The sequence below is a fragment of the Callorhinus ursinus genome, unplaced genomic scaffold (assembly GCF_003265705.2).
Source record: "Callorhinus ursinus isolate GAN/ISIS: 27379988/994484 unplaced genomic scaffold, GSC_fseal_2.0 scaffold54, whole genome shotgun sequence".
Taxonomy (NCBI): Eukaryota; Metazoa; Chordata; class Mammalia; order Carnivora; family Otariidae; genus Callorhinus; species Callorhinus ursinus.
Window position 1 is genome coordinate 6,341,326 of NW_027397116.1, and position 17,136 is coordinate 6,358,461.

The 17,136-nt window shown below is 39.3% G+C and overlaps 1 protein-coding gene across 5 annotated transcripts in view; it reads right to left on the reverse strand.

Annotated features, from left to right (window-relative positions):
* Positions 1-15,939, reverse strand: part of IARS2 (isoleucyl-tRNA synthetase 2, mitochondrial) — a 77,151-nt gene extending 61,212 nt beyond the window's left edge. For 3 of the 5 annotated variants that reach the window (XM_073884083.1, XM_073884085.1, XM_073884082.1), the window contains exons 1-8: positions 15,551-15,939; positions 14,149-14,271; positions 3,198-3,357; positions 2,026-2,174; positions 1,892-1,941; positions 1,701-1,810; positions 1,528-1,618; positions 859-974 (exon numbers count right to left, since the gene is read on the reverse strand). In XM_073884083.1, the coding sequence (XP_073740184.1) occupies positions 859-974; positions 1,528-1,618; positions 1,701-1,810; positions 1,892-1,941; positions 2,026-2,174; positions 3,198-3,357; positions 14,149-14,271; positions 15,551-15,817 (1,066 nt within the window). In that variant the 5' untranslated portion in view covers positions 15,818-15,939. The remainder of the gene's footprint in view (positions 1-858; positions 975-1,527; positions 1,619-1,700; positions 1,811-1,891; positions 1,942-2,025; positions 2,175-3,197; positions 3,358-14,148; positions 14,272-15,550) is intronic. The other 2 variants (XM_073884086.1, XM_025892131.2) reach the window with 1 other exon arrangement.
* Between the last annotated feature and the right edge of the window lie 1,197 nt (positions 15,940-17,136).

Consider the following 17,136-nt stretch of genomic DNA (forward strand, 5'->3'; position numbering starts at 1 on the left):
TTTTTTTTTTTTTTTTAAAGATTTTATTTATTTACTTGAGAGAGAGAGAGAGAGAGAGAGAGAGAGAGCAGGGTCAGAGGGAGAAGCAGACTCCCCGCTGAGCAGGGAGTCCGATGTGGGACTCGATCCCGGGACTCCAGGATCATGACCTGAGCCGAAGGCAGTCGCTTAACCAACTGAGCCACCCAGGCGCCCGATAGAAGTACAATCTTTGGAATAATTTTCAGAATTTACTAAGTTTCCTCATTAAAATCATATACCAAAAAATAAAGATATTTATTTCCTTCCTTGCACCTTTGATTAAATCAGATAAAGGTTAATTTTTAGTGATTTAATTTTGAATAAAATTTTAAAAGGATATTTGTACATTCTACATTGTTCAGAGGACATTTACCTAATTTTACATGGGGCATTCGCCAGAAATACTGTTGTGCTTTTGTCAGTGTTATACTGACAAAAGTATAGTATTTTCTATACTCCTATCATGTTTAATATATATTTTCCTTTAGTATAATCAATGCAAAATATATTCTAGAGGGCGCCTGGGTGGCTCAGTTGGTTAAACGACTGCCTTCAGCTCAGGTCATGATCCTGGAGTCCCGGGATCGAGTCCCACATCGGGCTTCCTGCTCAGCAGGGAGTCTGCTTCTCCCTTTGACCCTCTTCCCTCTCGTGCTTTCTATCTCTCATTCTCTCTCAAATAAATAAATAAAATCTTTAAAAAATATATACATATTCTAGAAAGGCAGAAGCCATATCTGTTTCAATTCACAATGCAAAATATTTAGCAAAGTAGTAAACTCAAATCAAATGGATATTCTGATGACTGTGATGGTCAGAATATCTATAAGCCTTTACCTGAAAATGTTGAAATAACCTCAAATGTTGTTTCTAAAGCAGAAGCAACAGGTGTTACTTTATCTGCAGCAAGTATATACAGCTCTCCAGATTTGGAACATTTCACGACAGCATACCTAAAATAAAATTTTAAAAGAAAACTACTAATAATGAAAAAAGAAAAGCCACAGATAGTATTTTAAATGTTTTACATCATTTTAGGAAAACAAACTTCAAGATCAAAAAAGCACTACTTTCAAAGAACTTCATCTGTTACATTTGTTTCATTTTTCTTTTAAGATTTTTCTTTGAGAGAGAGTGAGCAAAAGAGCACAAGCCTGGGTGGTACAGGGGTGGAGAGGCAGAGAGAGAAACAGACTCCCCACCGAGCAGGGAGGGAGTCTGATACGGGGCTTGATCCCAGGACCCTGGGATCACAACCCAAACCGAAGGCAGATGCTTAACCAACTGAGCCACCCAGGCACCCCACATTTGTTTCGTTTTTCAAAAAAGCTGGAAATGAGGTCTGAATGGAATCATATAAAGCTTAATAAAATCTATATGAACATCACAACTGTTATAATTCACTAAATTTTAAGAGAACAATGGGATGAAATAAATCCAAAATAATGCTAATGATGGAATCAATCCTATTTGTGGATAAAACAAAAAATACAGTAATATACTTACTTTGCATCTGGCATATAACAAACAGCTTGATTGGCTGGAATTGTCCAAGGCTGGGTGGTCCAGATTAAAAAACTAACAGGAGATGAGCCATCTGTGAAAATAAAATTTCAAATATGCTAGCAAATGTCACAATTCCGTAACTTTGATAAACTCAAGCAATGAATAAATCTTACCTAGGAGAGATACCAACTTGGGAGAAGGCTTCAGGAGAGGGAATTTTACATATATTGAGCGACTGACATGCTCAGGATTATACTCAAGTTCTGCTTCAGCCAATGCAGTTCTAAGGTTTAAGAATATTAGACATAAATATTTGAGGGACTCACAAAATTCTCCACTTTAAATACCAAAAACACATACATACCTCGATGAGGGAGACCAAAACACAGGTTTGTAAGATCGATAAATCAAGCCCTATAAAAGACAAATATATTATATGAAAGCTGGAATTTTAGAACACATAATTTAACATACCAAAGGAAAAAAACACTTCATTACCTTCTCATACATTTGGTAGAAAATTCTCAACTGTTTGGCCTCATATTTTCCATCAAATGTATAGTAGCAATTATTCCAATCTGCCATTATTCCCCAACGAATAAACGCTGATCTCTGTTTCTTAATTGCTGCTTCAGCAAATGATCTAGCTAAAAAAAAAATTTGAGAAAAGCATTTGAAAACCAATAAATTCTTAAACATGGTTTAGTATGTCTCTAAATAGAGGTATTGTACACAGTGTATATACTGTAAAATGTATTTAACAGGAAAATTATTTTGAAAGTTTTAAGTGTTCAGAAGATAACTAAAATTCTAAAATTAATCAGAATTTCAAAAATATTTTCCAGACTTTAGACAATGACCTTACGTTTAAAAAAAAATAAACTGGAGAAATTATTTTTCATATCTCTTAATTTGAGAAAAGAGAATGATTCTTATTTCATTATACACAGAAAAAGTAATCAGTACATCTAGTTTAAGCCAATAATAAGATGTCCTACGGTGAAATAAAAAAATCTTTACAATCATATCTAAATATACAATAGTTTTAGAATACAAAATTCCTCCCTGACCCAATCTACTGAAGAATCAAATGAGATTAATTTAAAAAAATATAGGGGTGCCTGGGTGGCTCAGTCATAAAGCATATGCCTTCGGCTCGCCCAGGGTCCTGGGATCGAGCCCCGCGTTGGGTTCCCTGCTCGGCAGGAAGCCTGCTTCTCTCTCTCCCACTCCCCCTGCTTGTGTTCCCTCTCTCGCTGTGTCTCTCTCTGTCAAATAAATAAATAAAATCTTTAAAAAAAATTATTTTTAAATATATATATGGATTTTAGAATTGACTTTTAGTCTAGCACTCGAAATAGGTCAACAAGCTCCAGCCAGGAAAGTAAATAAAAACACTGAGCACAATAATAATTTCACAAAATATGAAGATCAAGGAACTGAAAAATGGACTTGGAAATGCTCACAAAATCTTTCCTTTAGTCTCTGAACATAAGTTCTCACAAAAGTCAATTAAACGAGATCTGAATTTCCTGTGACAAAAATTGGTTTCTAACAGATCCCATTATAGCCAAAAAAACAACAGAAAGTCTCTTCAATTAAGCTCTGGCTTTTCCAAGGAACCAGCCTTTAAGAATAACCATTTCAAAACAGAAACAGAGATTATTTACCTTTCTCTCTAATTTCCACAGCTGAAAGATTCTGAGCTTTTCCACCAAGTTCTGATAATACTTTTATTTCAATGGGTAACCCATGACAATCCCAGCCTGGCACAAAATGTATTTTGGAACCTCTCATCATATGGTATCGATTGGCGATATCCTTCAAAATCTGCGAAGATGATAATCATCACTCATATATACAGCATGTGACCCTGTTTTATTCCTTTTTAAAATTTTAATTTAAATTCAATTTAGTTAACATATAGTGTGTTATTAGTTTCAAGGGCAGAATTCAGTGATTCATCAGTTGCATATAAAATACCCAGTGTTCATTACATCACAGGCCCTCCTTATTACCCATCACTCCAGGCCCCCACCCACCTCCCCTAGAGCAACCCTCAGTTTGTTTCTTATAATTAAGAGTCTCTTATGGTTTGCCCTAATTATAAATTTTTTTTTAAGATTTTATTTATTTATTTGACAGAGAGAGACACAGTGAGAGAGGGAACACAGCAGGGGGAGTGGGAGAGGGAGAAGCAAGCTTCCTGCAGAGCAGGGAGCCCGATGCGGGGCTCAATTCCAGGACCCTGGGATCATGACCTGAGCCGAAGGCAGACACTTAACAACTGAGCCACCCAGGCGCCCCTGCCCTAGTTATATCTCTTTATATCATTGTAAAACACTGAGAAAGCCCAATTTTAAAAGGACTTCTATAAACAAAATAACCTATTAAATCTACTAACTAAAGTTCTACATAAACACAAAAGTAACACATATTTGAAGTTTTAAAATACCATTAACTCCAGAAAACAAATAAAGATTTCAAAGTGAAAAACATGCTAGAATTAATAATTTGTAAAGTTGGAATATGTAGAAAAGCAGCCTATACTGCCTATTTAAGAAACAATTTTGACTTTCTAGGGTGCCTGGGTGGCTCAGTCGTTAAGCGTCTGCCTTGGGCTCAGGTCATGATCCCAGGGTCCTGGGATCGAGTCCCACATCTGGCTCCCTGCTCAGTGGGGAGCCTGCTTCTCCCTCTCCCACTCCCCCTGCTTGTATTCCTGTTCTCACTATCTCTGTCTCTGTCAAATAAATAAACAAAATCTTTAAAAAAAAGAAAAATTTGACCTTCTAAAAACCAGAGAGTAAAAATAAGTCAGTTATAAATTTGCTTTACTCTTATTAAAAACATTATCAACATGAATAACCCAATATTATTTATATTCAGCTAAGAAATAGTATATAATCAATGCTGAATTTATACTTAGAGTATGGAATATCGCAGTTAACTCTATCATTGACGAAACTCTTACTAAAACACTAGACCTCTTCACTAGGTATAGTTCTATAACTGATTTCCCTTCTTAGTTCATTTTAGAGACTAAAGGGCAGCAGAGCCTTTTAAAAATATATTACCATTATAAAATGGAAGATCAAAGGCAAAGGATAGATTTGGCTCCAAGCTCAATTTCCCTCTTCACAAAAGGAAACAATGCAGTAGTCCAGAAAATTATTTCCTCCTTTCCACATCTATCAAAAGTAGAAAAGATATACATTCCTCCCACACCTTCCCCCACTTAAAACTCTAACTTTCGATCTTACCAAACAGCAGGAGGAAGCCCTGTGGCCTGGGTGGTAGGCAAAGGACATAAAAATACATCTAATTATATATACCTAAGATTTGTACACTTTCAGTGGGTATATTATTTAAATCAATCAATATATAAATAACCTTAATCTCACTCTTATTTGAAATTATTCTGTCTGCTTATTATCTGTCCCGTCCCAGTAAAATACAAACTCCTTGAAATACCATCTGTCTTCTTCAGCAGTAAACTCTCTGCATTTAGAATGGTATCTGGCACTACTTTATAAATAGCTGTCCAAGAAATGAATTCATATACATATGCTCTAGACTATAACATCTTATATAGTAGCCACCAGCCACCAGTTGGCTACTGAGAGTTGTTCATGATAACGCTCTGTCCTCATTTCTCCTTTTGTTTCTTTCATTTTCCTATCACAATACTCATGTATTCCTTTGTTTAACAGACAAATTTTTGAATGGCTACTATATGTCAAGAATTGTTCTAAGAGGGCACCTGGGTGGCTCAGTCGTTAAGCATCTGCCTTCAGCTCAGGTCACGATCCCAGGGTCCTGGGATCGAGTCCCACATTGGGCTCCCTGCTCACCGGGAAGCCTGCTTCTCCCTCTCCCACTCCCCCTGCTTGTGTTCCTGCTCTCGCTGCGTCTCTCTGTCAAATAAATAAATAAAATCTTAAAAAAAAAAAAAAAAAAGAATTGTTCTAAGAGGGGCACCTGGGTGGCTCAGTCGTTAAGCGTCTGCCTTCGGCTCAGGTCATGATCCCAGGGTCCTGGGATCGAGCCCCGCATCGGGCTCCGTGCTCGGCGGGAAGCCTGTTTCTCCCTCTCCCACTCCCCCTGCTTGTGTTCCCTCTCTTGCTGTGTCTCTCTCTGTCAAATAAATAAATAAATAAATAAATAAATAAAAGAATTGTTCTAAGAACCTAGAGCATGGCAGTAAACGAGAGACAAGGTCCTTCTGATGAAGAAAGACAGAAAATAAATATATTCATTCACTATGAAGAAAATAAGCAAGGTTAAAGGTTTGAAAACAGCATGTGAGCTGGTGGTGGTGGCGGTGCTGTTTTGGGAAGATCAGTAAAGCCTCATGAGATGTCTGAACAGAGACATGAAGGAAATGAGAAAGTGAGCCATTTAAGTATCTGGGAAACACATTCCAGATAGAAGCAAGCAAGCAAGACTACCCATGGTATGCCTGAGGAAAAGCAAGAACTGTTCCTCCTCTAGTTCCAAAGGGCCCAAAGTCTTTGACAGAACCTCCAACTATGCATGTAAGAGGTGGATTTGTACGGTGCCTCGGTTTTTGAGAGAATAACTCCTTCTCTCCCCTCAATCCATGTGGAGCTCACTCCCCTCCATTCCAGCTCCAAGGGTGGACACATAATCCACTGTGGCCTTCAACATATTCCATCCCCAAATCCAAAATGATTGATTCAGGGACAGACTTGTGACTCAAATCAGGGCAAGGAGAGTCAATTCCAGGACACTTGTAAGAATTGCTTGGAAAGAGAAAGTGGAAAAATATTAGCCTGTAAATGGGAGATGTGTGGGGTGGGAATGGGGGTATGGGGAGCATCAAAAGGGTAAACCATGCTTAAGAGTGAAAGATGTAGAGAAACCAACTCTAATAGTATCTGAGTCCCTGGGTCCAGCCATGAAAGGACCTGAAACTATCTCTGGACTCTACAGTTAAAACAGCCAATAAATTCCCATTTTTGCTTAATCTTGTCAAGAGTTGCCTTTCTGTATCTAGCAACCAAAGGAATCTGCAACAATAGAGTTGTATTTTGTAAAATATGTTGTGTTAACATATCTTAATGCGTATATTAAAAATAAGAAACTAGACCTTCTGAAATTAAAGTGTCTTAATTCTTTGAACACATGAAGCAGAAAGTTCCAAAAGACAAATGGGTAAGTCAGACTTAAATAATTTAAAACAGAGAAAACAACCTAAAAGGAATAACTTTAAAGCAACGATAATACCTCTTGAAGCTTCTGTGTGATAAATAACAAGAATGTATTAAGAGACAAGACTAGTCCAGACACCTATTTTGTTTTATTGATCAGAACAGATAACACTGCACTATATTTCTATCTGGTAGAGCGATGTGTTCCTTGATCTTTCTTTAAATTTTGACTATTCAAACACATTTACTTTCCAGATTTACTTTTTAGCCATTAAGTATGTTAAAAAATTTTTTTAAACATTTTCTTTGTTGTTTGTGATTATAAGAGAAATACAAAATTTTCCAAAAAAAAAAAAAAGTAATATAGGTTCCTTGTTCTAAAAAAAAAAATACAAATGTTATAGAAATACCAAATATTAGGTTTGAAAACTTTTTTGCAAAATTAGATCCTAATGTAACACTGTTTTAAAACTTGTTTTTCGGGGCATCTGGGTGGCTCAGTCGTTAAGCGTTTGCCTTCAGCTCAGGTCATGATCCCAGGCTCCTGGGATGGAGCCCCGCATCAGGCTCTCTGCTCAGCAGGAAGCCTGCTTCTCCCTCTCCCACTCCTCCTGCGTGTGTTCCCTCTCTCGCTGTGTCTCTGTCAAATAAATATATAAAAAATCTTTAAAAAAATAAAACTTGGTTTTCCTCCTTCAGTTAATAATATTTGGACATCTTTCATGTCAGTACAGATATATCTGCCTAATTCCTTTTAAGATTGCATACTACTTCATTCCCAAGATTTATTTAATCAAATCCCATTAAGGAAAGTGTTGACAAAGAAAAAAAGTCAATCCAAAATCCTAGATGCAGCAAAAATATACTTGAAGGACAAAAGGAAAATCAAGAACACAGTGACTAAACTGACGAATTCAGTGGAGAGCTTCAGCAGCCCACGCAATCCATCAGAGGAAAGAATCAGTGCAATAAAGACAGATCATTTGAAATTATCCAGTTAAAGGTATAAAAGATACAAGAATGAAAAGGAATAAAGAAAGCCTTCAGAACCAATTTGAAACCACTTAAAAAAAAAAAATCTATGCTTTACAAGAATCCCAGAATGAAAAGAGAGGGAAAAAGAATCAGAAAGTTTATTTAAAGAAACTGTAGCTGAGAACCTCCTAAAACTGGGGAGATATTTGGATATCCAAGTTCACTAAGCTCATACATTCCCAACAAATGCAACCCAGAGATCTTCTAAAAGACACACTTTAATAAAACCGTCAAAAATCAAAGACAAAGTAAGAACCTTGAAAGCTGCAAGAGAAAAAAGCTTGTCAATTACAAGACTTCCCTTCCCCCATAGGCTATCAAATTTCTCTGCAGAACCCTTGCAGGCCAGGACAGAGTAGAATGACACATTCAAAATGCTGCAAATAAACTTCCAACCAAGAATACTTCACCTGGCAAAGCTGTCCTTGAGAAATGAAAGAGAAATAAAGACTTTCCTAGACAAACAAATGCTGAGGGAGTTCATCACCACTAGACCTACCATACAAGAAATTCTGAAAGGAGCTCTTTAAGATGAAATGAAGGGATGCTATTTACTACCAGGAAAACACATAAAAATACTTCAGGTTAAGTATACAGTCAAATTGAAAATACCTCAATAGTATAATATGTCGGTGCATTTATGCCATACTCTAACATAAAAGACCAAAGGACAGGGGCACCTGGGTGGCTCAGTCGGTTAAGCATCCAGCTCTTGATTTCAGCTCAGGTCATGATCTCAGGGTCATGGGATCCAGTCCCGATCAGGCTCAGCCCTGAGTGTATAGCCTGCCTAAGATTCTCTCTCTCCCTCTCCCTCTGCCCCTCCCCCCCCACTACCCCCCCCCCCCCACACACACTCTCTCTAAAAAAAAAAAACCCCAAAGGACAGAAGTATTAAAGATAATTATAGCGGGCACCTGGGTGGCTCAGTCGTTAAGCGTCTGCCTTCGGCTCAGGTCATGATCCCAGGGTCCTGGGATTGAGCCCCACATTGGGCTCCCTGCTCAGTGGGAAGCCTGCTTCTCCCTCTCCCACTCCCCCTGCTTGTGTTCCCTCTCTTGCTGTGTCTCTCTCTGTCAAATAAATAAAATATTTTAAAAAAAAAAAGATGTTTTTGTATGTGATTAAAGTTAAGTTGTTATCAGCTTAGAAAACTGTTATATTTTATGTAAGCCTCATGGTAATCAATGAGGAAAACAAAGGCAAGAGAAGTGAAGTTTAAATTAAATCTCCTGGGGCACATGGGTGGCTCAGTCCTTGAACATCTGACTCTGGCTCACATCACGATCTCAGGGTCCTGGGATCAAGCCCCTTCACTGGGTACCGCACTCAGCGAGAAGTCTGCTTCCCCCTCTCCCTCAGCCCCTCCCCTGACTCGTGCTTTTTTTCTCTCTCTCAAATAAACAAATAAAATCTTTAAATAAATAAATCTTACAGCTTGCAGCCCACTGATACCTGAAACACGCAGAGCATGACCTTCCTCAAGGAACTCATGGCTGCCTTACGCCTTAATGTTTATGTTTTATTAAAGACTAAAAGTAACCTTAACAGCAGCTAGCCCCTCAAGGTCCTGAAAGCCTTGCTTCCAAATTCCTTAGAGACTTACACTATCCTTAACCCCCACTAATTATAAAGTATATAATCAGCTACTCCTCACAACCCCACTGCAGTTCTTTCTGCCCACGGGTCCTGTCCCCGGGCTATAATAAAGTCCCCTTTTTGCATCAAAAATGTCTCAAGAATTCTTTCTTAGCCATTCTCTCATGAACTCAAAAACTTCCAAATTTTATCAGTAATCACAAAATAAAAACCTTCAGTAAATGCATAAAAGATATAGAGAAGATAATCAAAGCATACCACTGTGAAGAAAAATCATTAGTTCACAAAGGAAGACAGAAAGAAAGGAACAACAACAACAAAAAGAACAAAACAAAAAAGAAAGAAAGAAAGGAACAAACAGAAAATAGTAAGTTGGCATTAATAACTCTTGCCTACCAGTAATTACTGTAAATGTAAATGGATTACATCACCAATCAATAGATGCAGAAATGGCTGAAACACAAGACCCAACTGTGCTGCCTCTAAGAGACTCATGTAAGATTTAAGGATACATGTAGGGATCAGGTGAAGGGATGGAAAAAGAGATTCCACACAAATGGAAACCCAAAGAGAAAGATGTAGCTATACTTATCTTAGACAAAACAGATTTTAAGTCAAAAACTATAACAAGAGACATGGTCATCATAATGATAAAACGGTCAATTCATCAGGAGGATTAAAAGGATGTAACAGTCTTAAAAATATATGCATCCAACATCAGAGCACCTGAATGTATTAAGTAACTACTAATAGATCTGAAGAGAAAAACAGACAAGAATACGATAATAGTAGAGGACTTCAATACCCCATTTTCAACAATGAAAGGTCAGTCATACAGACAGAAAATCAGTAAAGACACATTGGACTTGAACTATACTTGAGACCAAATGGACCTAACAGACATATATGGAACACTCCACCCAACAGCAGGACAATACACATTCTTCTCAAGCACACACAGAACACCGTCCTCAAGCACACACAGAACACCGTCCAGGATGTTCTACAAAACAAGTCTTAACAATGTGGAAAGATTAGGAACACAAAAAGTATCTTTTCATACCAGATGATATTAGAAAACAATAATAGGAAGAAAACTGGAAAATTCACAAATATGTGGAAAATAACATATTTCTGAAAAACCAATGGGTCAAATAAGAGATAAAAAAAATAGGGGTGCCTGGGTGGCTCAGTCGTTAAGCGTCTGCCTTCGGCTCAGGTCATGATCTCAGGGTCCTGGGATCGAGCCCCGCATCAGGCTCCCTGCTCCGCGGGAAGCCTGCTTCTCCCTCTCCCACTCCCCCTTCTTGTGTTTCCTCTCTCGCTGTGTCTCTCTCTGTCACATAAATATATTAAAAAAAAAAGAGAGAGAGATAAAAAAAATATATCGAACAAACAAATATGGAAACACAACATACCAAACCTTAGGGGATGGAACAAAGGCAATTCTGGGAGGGAAGTTTATAAGCAATAAGCGCCTACATTAAAAAGCAAGAAAGATTCCCAGACTAACTAACTTTATACCTGAAGGAACTAGAGAAGAACAAACTAAGCCCAAAGCTAGCAGAAAGAAGTAAATAACATCAGAACAGAAATAAATGAAATAGAGAATAGGAAAACAAAACTAAGTTTGGTTTTTAGAAAAGATAAAATTGAAAAACTTTAGCTAGACTTACAAGAAGAGAAAGCACTCAAATAAATAAAATTATAAACCAAAGAGGAGATATTACAACCTATATTTGAAAAATACAAAGAATCATAAGAGACTACTAAGAACAATTATGTGCCAAGAAATTGGATAACCCAGGTAGGCTGGCCTCCCAGGACTGAATCATGAAAAAATAGAAAATCTGAACAGATCAGTAACAAGTAAGGAGATGGAATCAGTAATTAAAAACCTCCCAACAAAGCAAAGTCCAAGACCATATGGCTTCACTCATTCCACCAACATTTATAGAAGAATGAATGACAAACATCCAAAAAACTGAGGAGGTGAGAATACTCCCAAACTCATTCTATGAGGCCAGCATTATCATGATACCGAGGTCAGATAAGGACATGACAAGAAAACTATAGTCCAAAATCTCTGATGAAAAAAGATGCAAAAGTTCTCAACAAAATGTTATCAAACCGAATTCAACAGTACTTTAAAAAGGAAGACACGAGGCGCCTGGGTGGCTCAGACGCAGCTCAGGTCATGATGCCAGTGTCCTGGGATTGAGCCCCGCGTTGGGATCCCTGCTCAGTGGGAAGCCTGCTTCTCCCTCTTCCCACTTCCCCTGCTTGTGTTTCCTCTCTCACTGTCTCTCTCTGTCATATAAATAAATAAAATCTTTAAAAAACGAAAAGGAAGACACATTATAAGCAAATGGGATTTATCCCTGGTATTCAAGAATGGATAAACATACACAAAAAAACTGATACACTGAGTTAATTGAAGGAAAAATAGAAATCATATCATCATCTCAATAGAAGCAGAAAAAGCATCTGACAAAATGCAACATCATTCCATGATAAAAGATCTTAACAAAGCGGGTATAAAAGGAAGGTACCTCAACATAATAAAGACCATAAATGATAAGCCACAGATACCATCATACTCAGCAGTTAAGTTGAAAGCTTTTCCTCTAAGATCATGAATAATACAAGGGTGCCCACTCTCACCACTCCTATTCAACATAGTATTGGAGGTCCTGCCAGAGCAAATGGGCAAAAAAAAGAAATAAAAGGCATCCAAGTCAAAGGGAGCAGTAAAATTATGTTTACGGATGTTAACTAATTGTGGTATTCATTTACCAATACATACATATATCAAATCATTGTGTTGTATACCTTAAAACTAATACAATGTTATACGTCACTTCCCGTCTCAATAAAATGGGAGAGGGCTAAAATCAGTTCTCTCAAAAAATTGCAGACTGGTGCTATTTATTATCTACCCCACATAAATGACCTGGTACCTGCTAGCACTCTCAAAACTCGGCTTAATGACACTTCCTCAGGGAGATCTTCTCTGATACTGAAGTCAAAAAGTTATTCTAAAATTTATCTGGAAAAGCAAAGAAACTGACATTGCTAAAGCGATTTTGAAAATACAATGGGAAGAAGGAGACTACCCAATTTCAAGACTTATTCTGTAGCTACAGTCACCAAAACTGTGGTATTACCAGGACAGACACATAGATTAATGGAACCGAATAGAGAATCCAGAAATAGAGCCACACATATTTGTCCAACTGATTTTTGACAGTAGTACAAAAGCAACTCATTAGGGAAAGATAGCCTTTTCAACAAATGGTGCTAGACATCCACAGGGAAAAAAATAACCCTCAGTGTAAGTCTCATATCTTACGTAAAAGTTAACTCAAAATGTGTCATGGATTTAAATGTAAAATATAAGTTTTAGAAAAAATATAGCAGAAAATCTTTAGGCTTAAAGGCTTCGCAGAGTTCTTAGACATTACGCTGCAAGTTATGATTCATAAAAGGAAAAACTGATAAACTGGACTTCATCAAAATTAAGAACTTTTAGGGGCACCTGGCTGGCTCAGTCGGAAGAACATGCGACCCTTGATCTTGGGGTCATGAGTTTGAGCCCCACACCAGGGGTAGAGATTATTTAAAAAAAAAGTTAAGAACTTTTACTCTTCAACATATCCTGTTAAGAGAATGAAAAGAAAGCAACAGACTGGAAGAAATAGTTGCAAATCACGTATCTGACAAAGGTTTCAAACCTAGGCTATATACATAAAGAACCCTCAAGACACAACAATAAAAAAAACCCGAACAATCCAGGTAGAAAATGGACAAGGTCAAGGCGCCGGCAGATTCAGTCCGGTGAGGGCTGCTTTCTAGGTTCACAGACCATTAGCTTCTCACAGAGCATAAGGGAGACAAGGAAGCTCTCTGGGGTCTCTTTTGTGAAGGTGCTATTATCACTGATAAGGGCTCTGCCCTCATGACTTAATCCCCTCCCGAAGGCTCCCAACTCCAAGTACCATCACATTAGAGATTATTAGGCTTAAACACATAAATAAATACAAATTTAGGAGTAGGGAAGAACAAATATTCATTCTACATTCAGTCTAACATTTATATATTTTACTTGTTTTCTTATGTCTTTCCTGATCAGAGCATAAGCTCCATAAAGACAAGACTCATCTCTGTTTTGTTCACTGCAATTCCCAGAGTCTCAAAAAATGTCTGGCACGTAGTAGGTGCTCAGTAATTATTTACTGACAAAAATATTCACTAGAGTAAAATAACAATAAGCTCAAAGCAAATACCAGGGATGTTATTTTTCACACAGCACTAAAACTGTTTATTGCTGCTTTCTACTAACACATTTTAGTTTTGGGGTGCCTGGATGGCTCAGTCATTAAGCATCTGCCTTCGACTCAGGTCATGATACCAGGGTCCTGGGATCGAACCCCGCATCGGGCTCCCTGCTCAGCGGGAGGCCTGCTTCTCCCTCTCCCCCCTGCTTGTGTTCCCTCTCTCACTGTCTCTCTCTCTGTCAAATAAATAAAAAAAAATCTTTAAAAAAAAAAAAGACATTTTCGTTTTGGGGCGCCTGGGTGGCTCAGTTGGTTGATTGTTGGACTCCTGATCTCAGCTCAGGTCTTGATCTCAGGGTTGTGAGTTCAAACCCCTCCTTGGGCTCCACCCTGGGTATGGAGCCTACTTAAACACATTTAGTTTTACCCATCAATGCAAATTTACATAATTGTCATAAAATTAGAATACATTCCTTTGTAAAGTGTACTTAAATAAAGGTTTTTCCCTCAAGTTTTATAAATTAAATTACAATTACCTTATTCAAAGTATGTCCAACATGTGGGTCACCATTTGCATAAGGAGGTCCATCATGAAGACAAAATTCTGTTTTTACTTTTCTTTCTCTTTGCCATGAATAAAGTTCTGAAAATGCACATTTCTGTTTAAAAAGAACCATAACGTCTAAACATCAACCAAATATATACCCCCTGAATCTTACCATAAATAACAGCCAGCATTTGCTTATTTCTTATCCCATACCAATGTATTCAACTCTAAAACCCAATGAGGCTTCTAAAATGCACATCTGAGTCCTCATCTTTTAAAACTTATTAATAGTTTCCCCATACGCTTCAGATTGAAGTTTAAGTTCTTTGTATCGTAAACAGGGCTCTACAAAAATTAGTACCACCAAATTCTGGCCAGTCTCTCCGCACTCCCCACCATCCACTCCTCACTCCCGCGGGGCTGAAGGGCCTGTAGATTACATCCCAGCACCCCCCCCACACACACACTTATTCTTGCTCTCCTTTGGCCTCAACACTCGCTATCTACCAAATCCCAACAATACTCACTGCAGCCCTACTTCCCTTCTCCCACCTACTGTGTACCCCTGGCCCAGTCACTTTGCCCTTATGGGCTTGTTCCCTTATTTGAAAAAAAAAAAAAATCTTAATAGCCAATTCACAGAACTGGTGTGAAAAATACATGAGAAAACGTTTGAAATTGTCACAGTTCCTGGCATACCCATGGTACTGAATAAAACACTTTAAAAAAGTAGATGGCCAAAACAGGTTTGAGTCTAGAACTCTGATAATTGCCATAAGAATATTTAGGCTAAGCAAATTTACTTAACCCATACATGCTATATATCAGGGATTTTAAAGCCTCCAAAATTACAGAAGCTAACAAGTGAATCTGCCCTTAGAAAGTTCAGTCTAGTACAGGAGACAGATGCAGATCTTAGGAAGGGGACTCTGAGGAAGTACAGGTACTCTATTCTGCAAACAAGTCAGAATTCCAACTAGGCGCCTACTGACACCACACAAGTTAAGCTTCAACTTTCCCAGAAAATCGAATTTTTATTTATATGTGTCCACGTTAATTTGCTTTTCAGAAGTCACTGGGAAAGTGTTCAAATTCAATATTTTTTTGTTTGCCTAAAAAAAATGAGACTCATATTCAGTTCTGTGCTGCTATGTGAGCATCCCCCTTAATACTCTGCTCTGGAACCTCTGAGGGATTCACCTAGAGGTTTTCAAGCAAGAAACTCTGAGGAGAGCAGATGATTTCCACTGGTCCAGCCATAACACCGCCGCCCAAAAGGGCCCGGAGCCTGCGGCCAGGTCCCACCCGCCAGGGGTGTGGCCGCCCGGAGCGGCGGCCGGAGAGGGCCCGTCTCCCCTCCGCCCCAGGCCAGGTCGGGCCTCCCTGCCCACCTGCTGGATCTCCAGCTCCGTGTCGGGCTGCTGGCGGCCCAGTAGCTTCATGGGGAAGCTGGTCTGCGGCAGCAGCACCGTGTCCCGATATCTGCTATTATTCGAGCTCTGCAGCTGGTTACTGGCCCCGGTGACTGACCGCACCAAAAGCCTCCTCGTCGTCCCTCGCCACCCCGGGTGACAACGAAGGCGGGGCAGCATCCATAAATTCCGGGCTGCGGCCACAGCGGCGGCCCCCGGCCCGCGCGGGTGCAGCCCCCAACGCATGGCCGGCCAACCCCGGCCTCCCAGTGAGCGCCAGGTCCTCCGCGGGAGGCTCCCGCCGGGGTTCTGGAAAACCGGGACCCCAGAGAACCTCCACGAGCTCTGCCGGAGTGCGCACGCGCGCGGGGCACGGAAGTGGCGGGAAGCAGGTCCTTCCCAGAGACGGCAGGAAGGCAGCCACCCCGGGTCTTGGCCGCAACCGGGGCGGGGCCGGGCAGACCCTGAGGGGCGGGGCAAGGTGTGGCGGGCCTGCCCGGGCTCAGATTTCAATCACAGAGCCCTGACTCCATTTTAAAATATTTTAGTATATCCAGTATATATAATATATACAAATATTTAAGATGTTTTTAGTATATCCAAGATATTATCACTTCAACCTGTAATTAACATAAAATTATAAAAAAGATATTACATTCTTTGTCTTCGTACTGAATCTTTGAAATTCAGGTATGCATTTTACACACGTAGCATCTCAGTTTGGGTTAGTAATTTGCCACGCGCTCAACAACCACACAGACTATGACTGCCTCAGGGGGCAGCACCTCTTTAGCTGAGTGCAAAGTTCAGTACGAATATTATAAACCAATCTAATTATGTAATTTTCAGATTCCCTATATCCCTGTTACGTCCCACTCCTACAGAATACTGTGTATAGGGTGTAGGACGAGCTCTGGTTTCTGACAGACACCCACTTTTCTATCCCACTTTTTGAAAGTTTGTGGTAGGCCACCTTTACAGAAAAAAAGTGAAAATAGCATTCATTACATTAGTACCTGTTTTCCATAACAAAGAAAACGAAAGAGATTTTCACTTTTATTAAAAAAAGGGAAAATAGCATTAAGCATTAGTTTTGCAGCAAGACTTCATAGAGGCAGCAGGCACCCCAAGCCACCAGCGTGGCCCTGCCAAGCTCCTGCCCTGGGAACTACCTCAGCATCTCAGCATCAGCTGCTAGCCCTTTGAACTGTGTCCATGAGCATCTGTGCTCTACCTCGATTTATTTTGTGCATCTGTTAGCAAGATGTGTCCTAAGGTATCAGGAAAGCTTAAGAAAGGTTATTTTTGTGCATCTGGGAATGCTAAAAAATCTTTCCATGTAAATTAATGGTATTGCTTCTTTGCTTTACTCCATTTAGGCTTATGAAGGTTTTCATAGGAACACTCTACTTTCAGCTAGCGGGGGAAATCTGTATTTGGTTGGCCAGGTCATAGTAGTTCACGATTGTTACCTTTTCATTGTAAAGTGTACCTCTTCCTATTCATGAGACACAACATCTAGAAGACTTGGCTTGCATAGATAAAAAGATTGACCAATTTCCTAC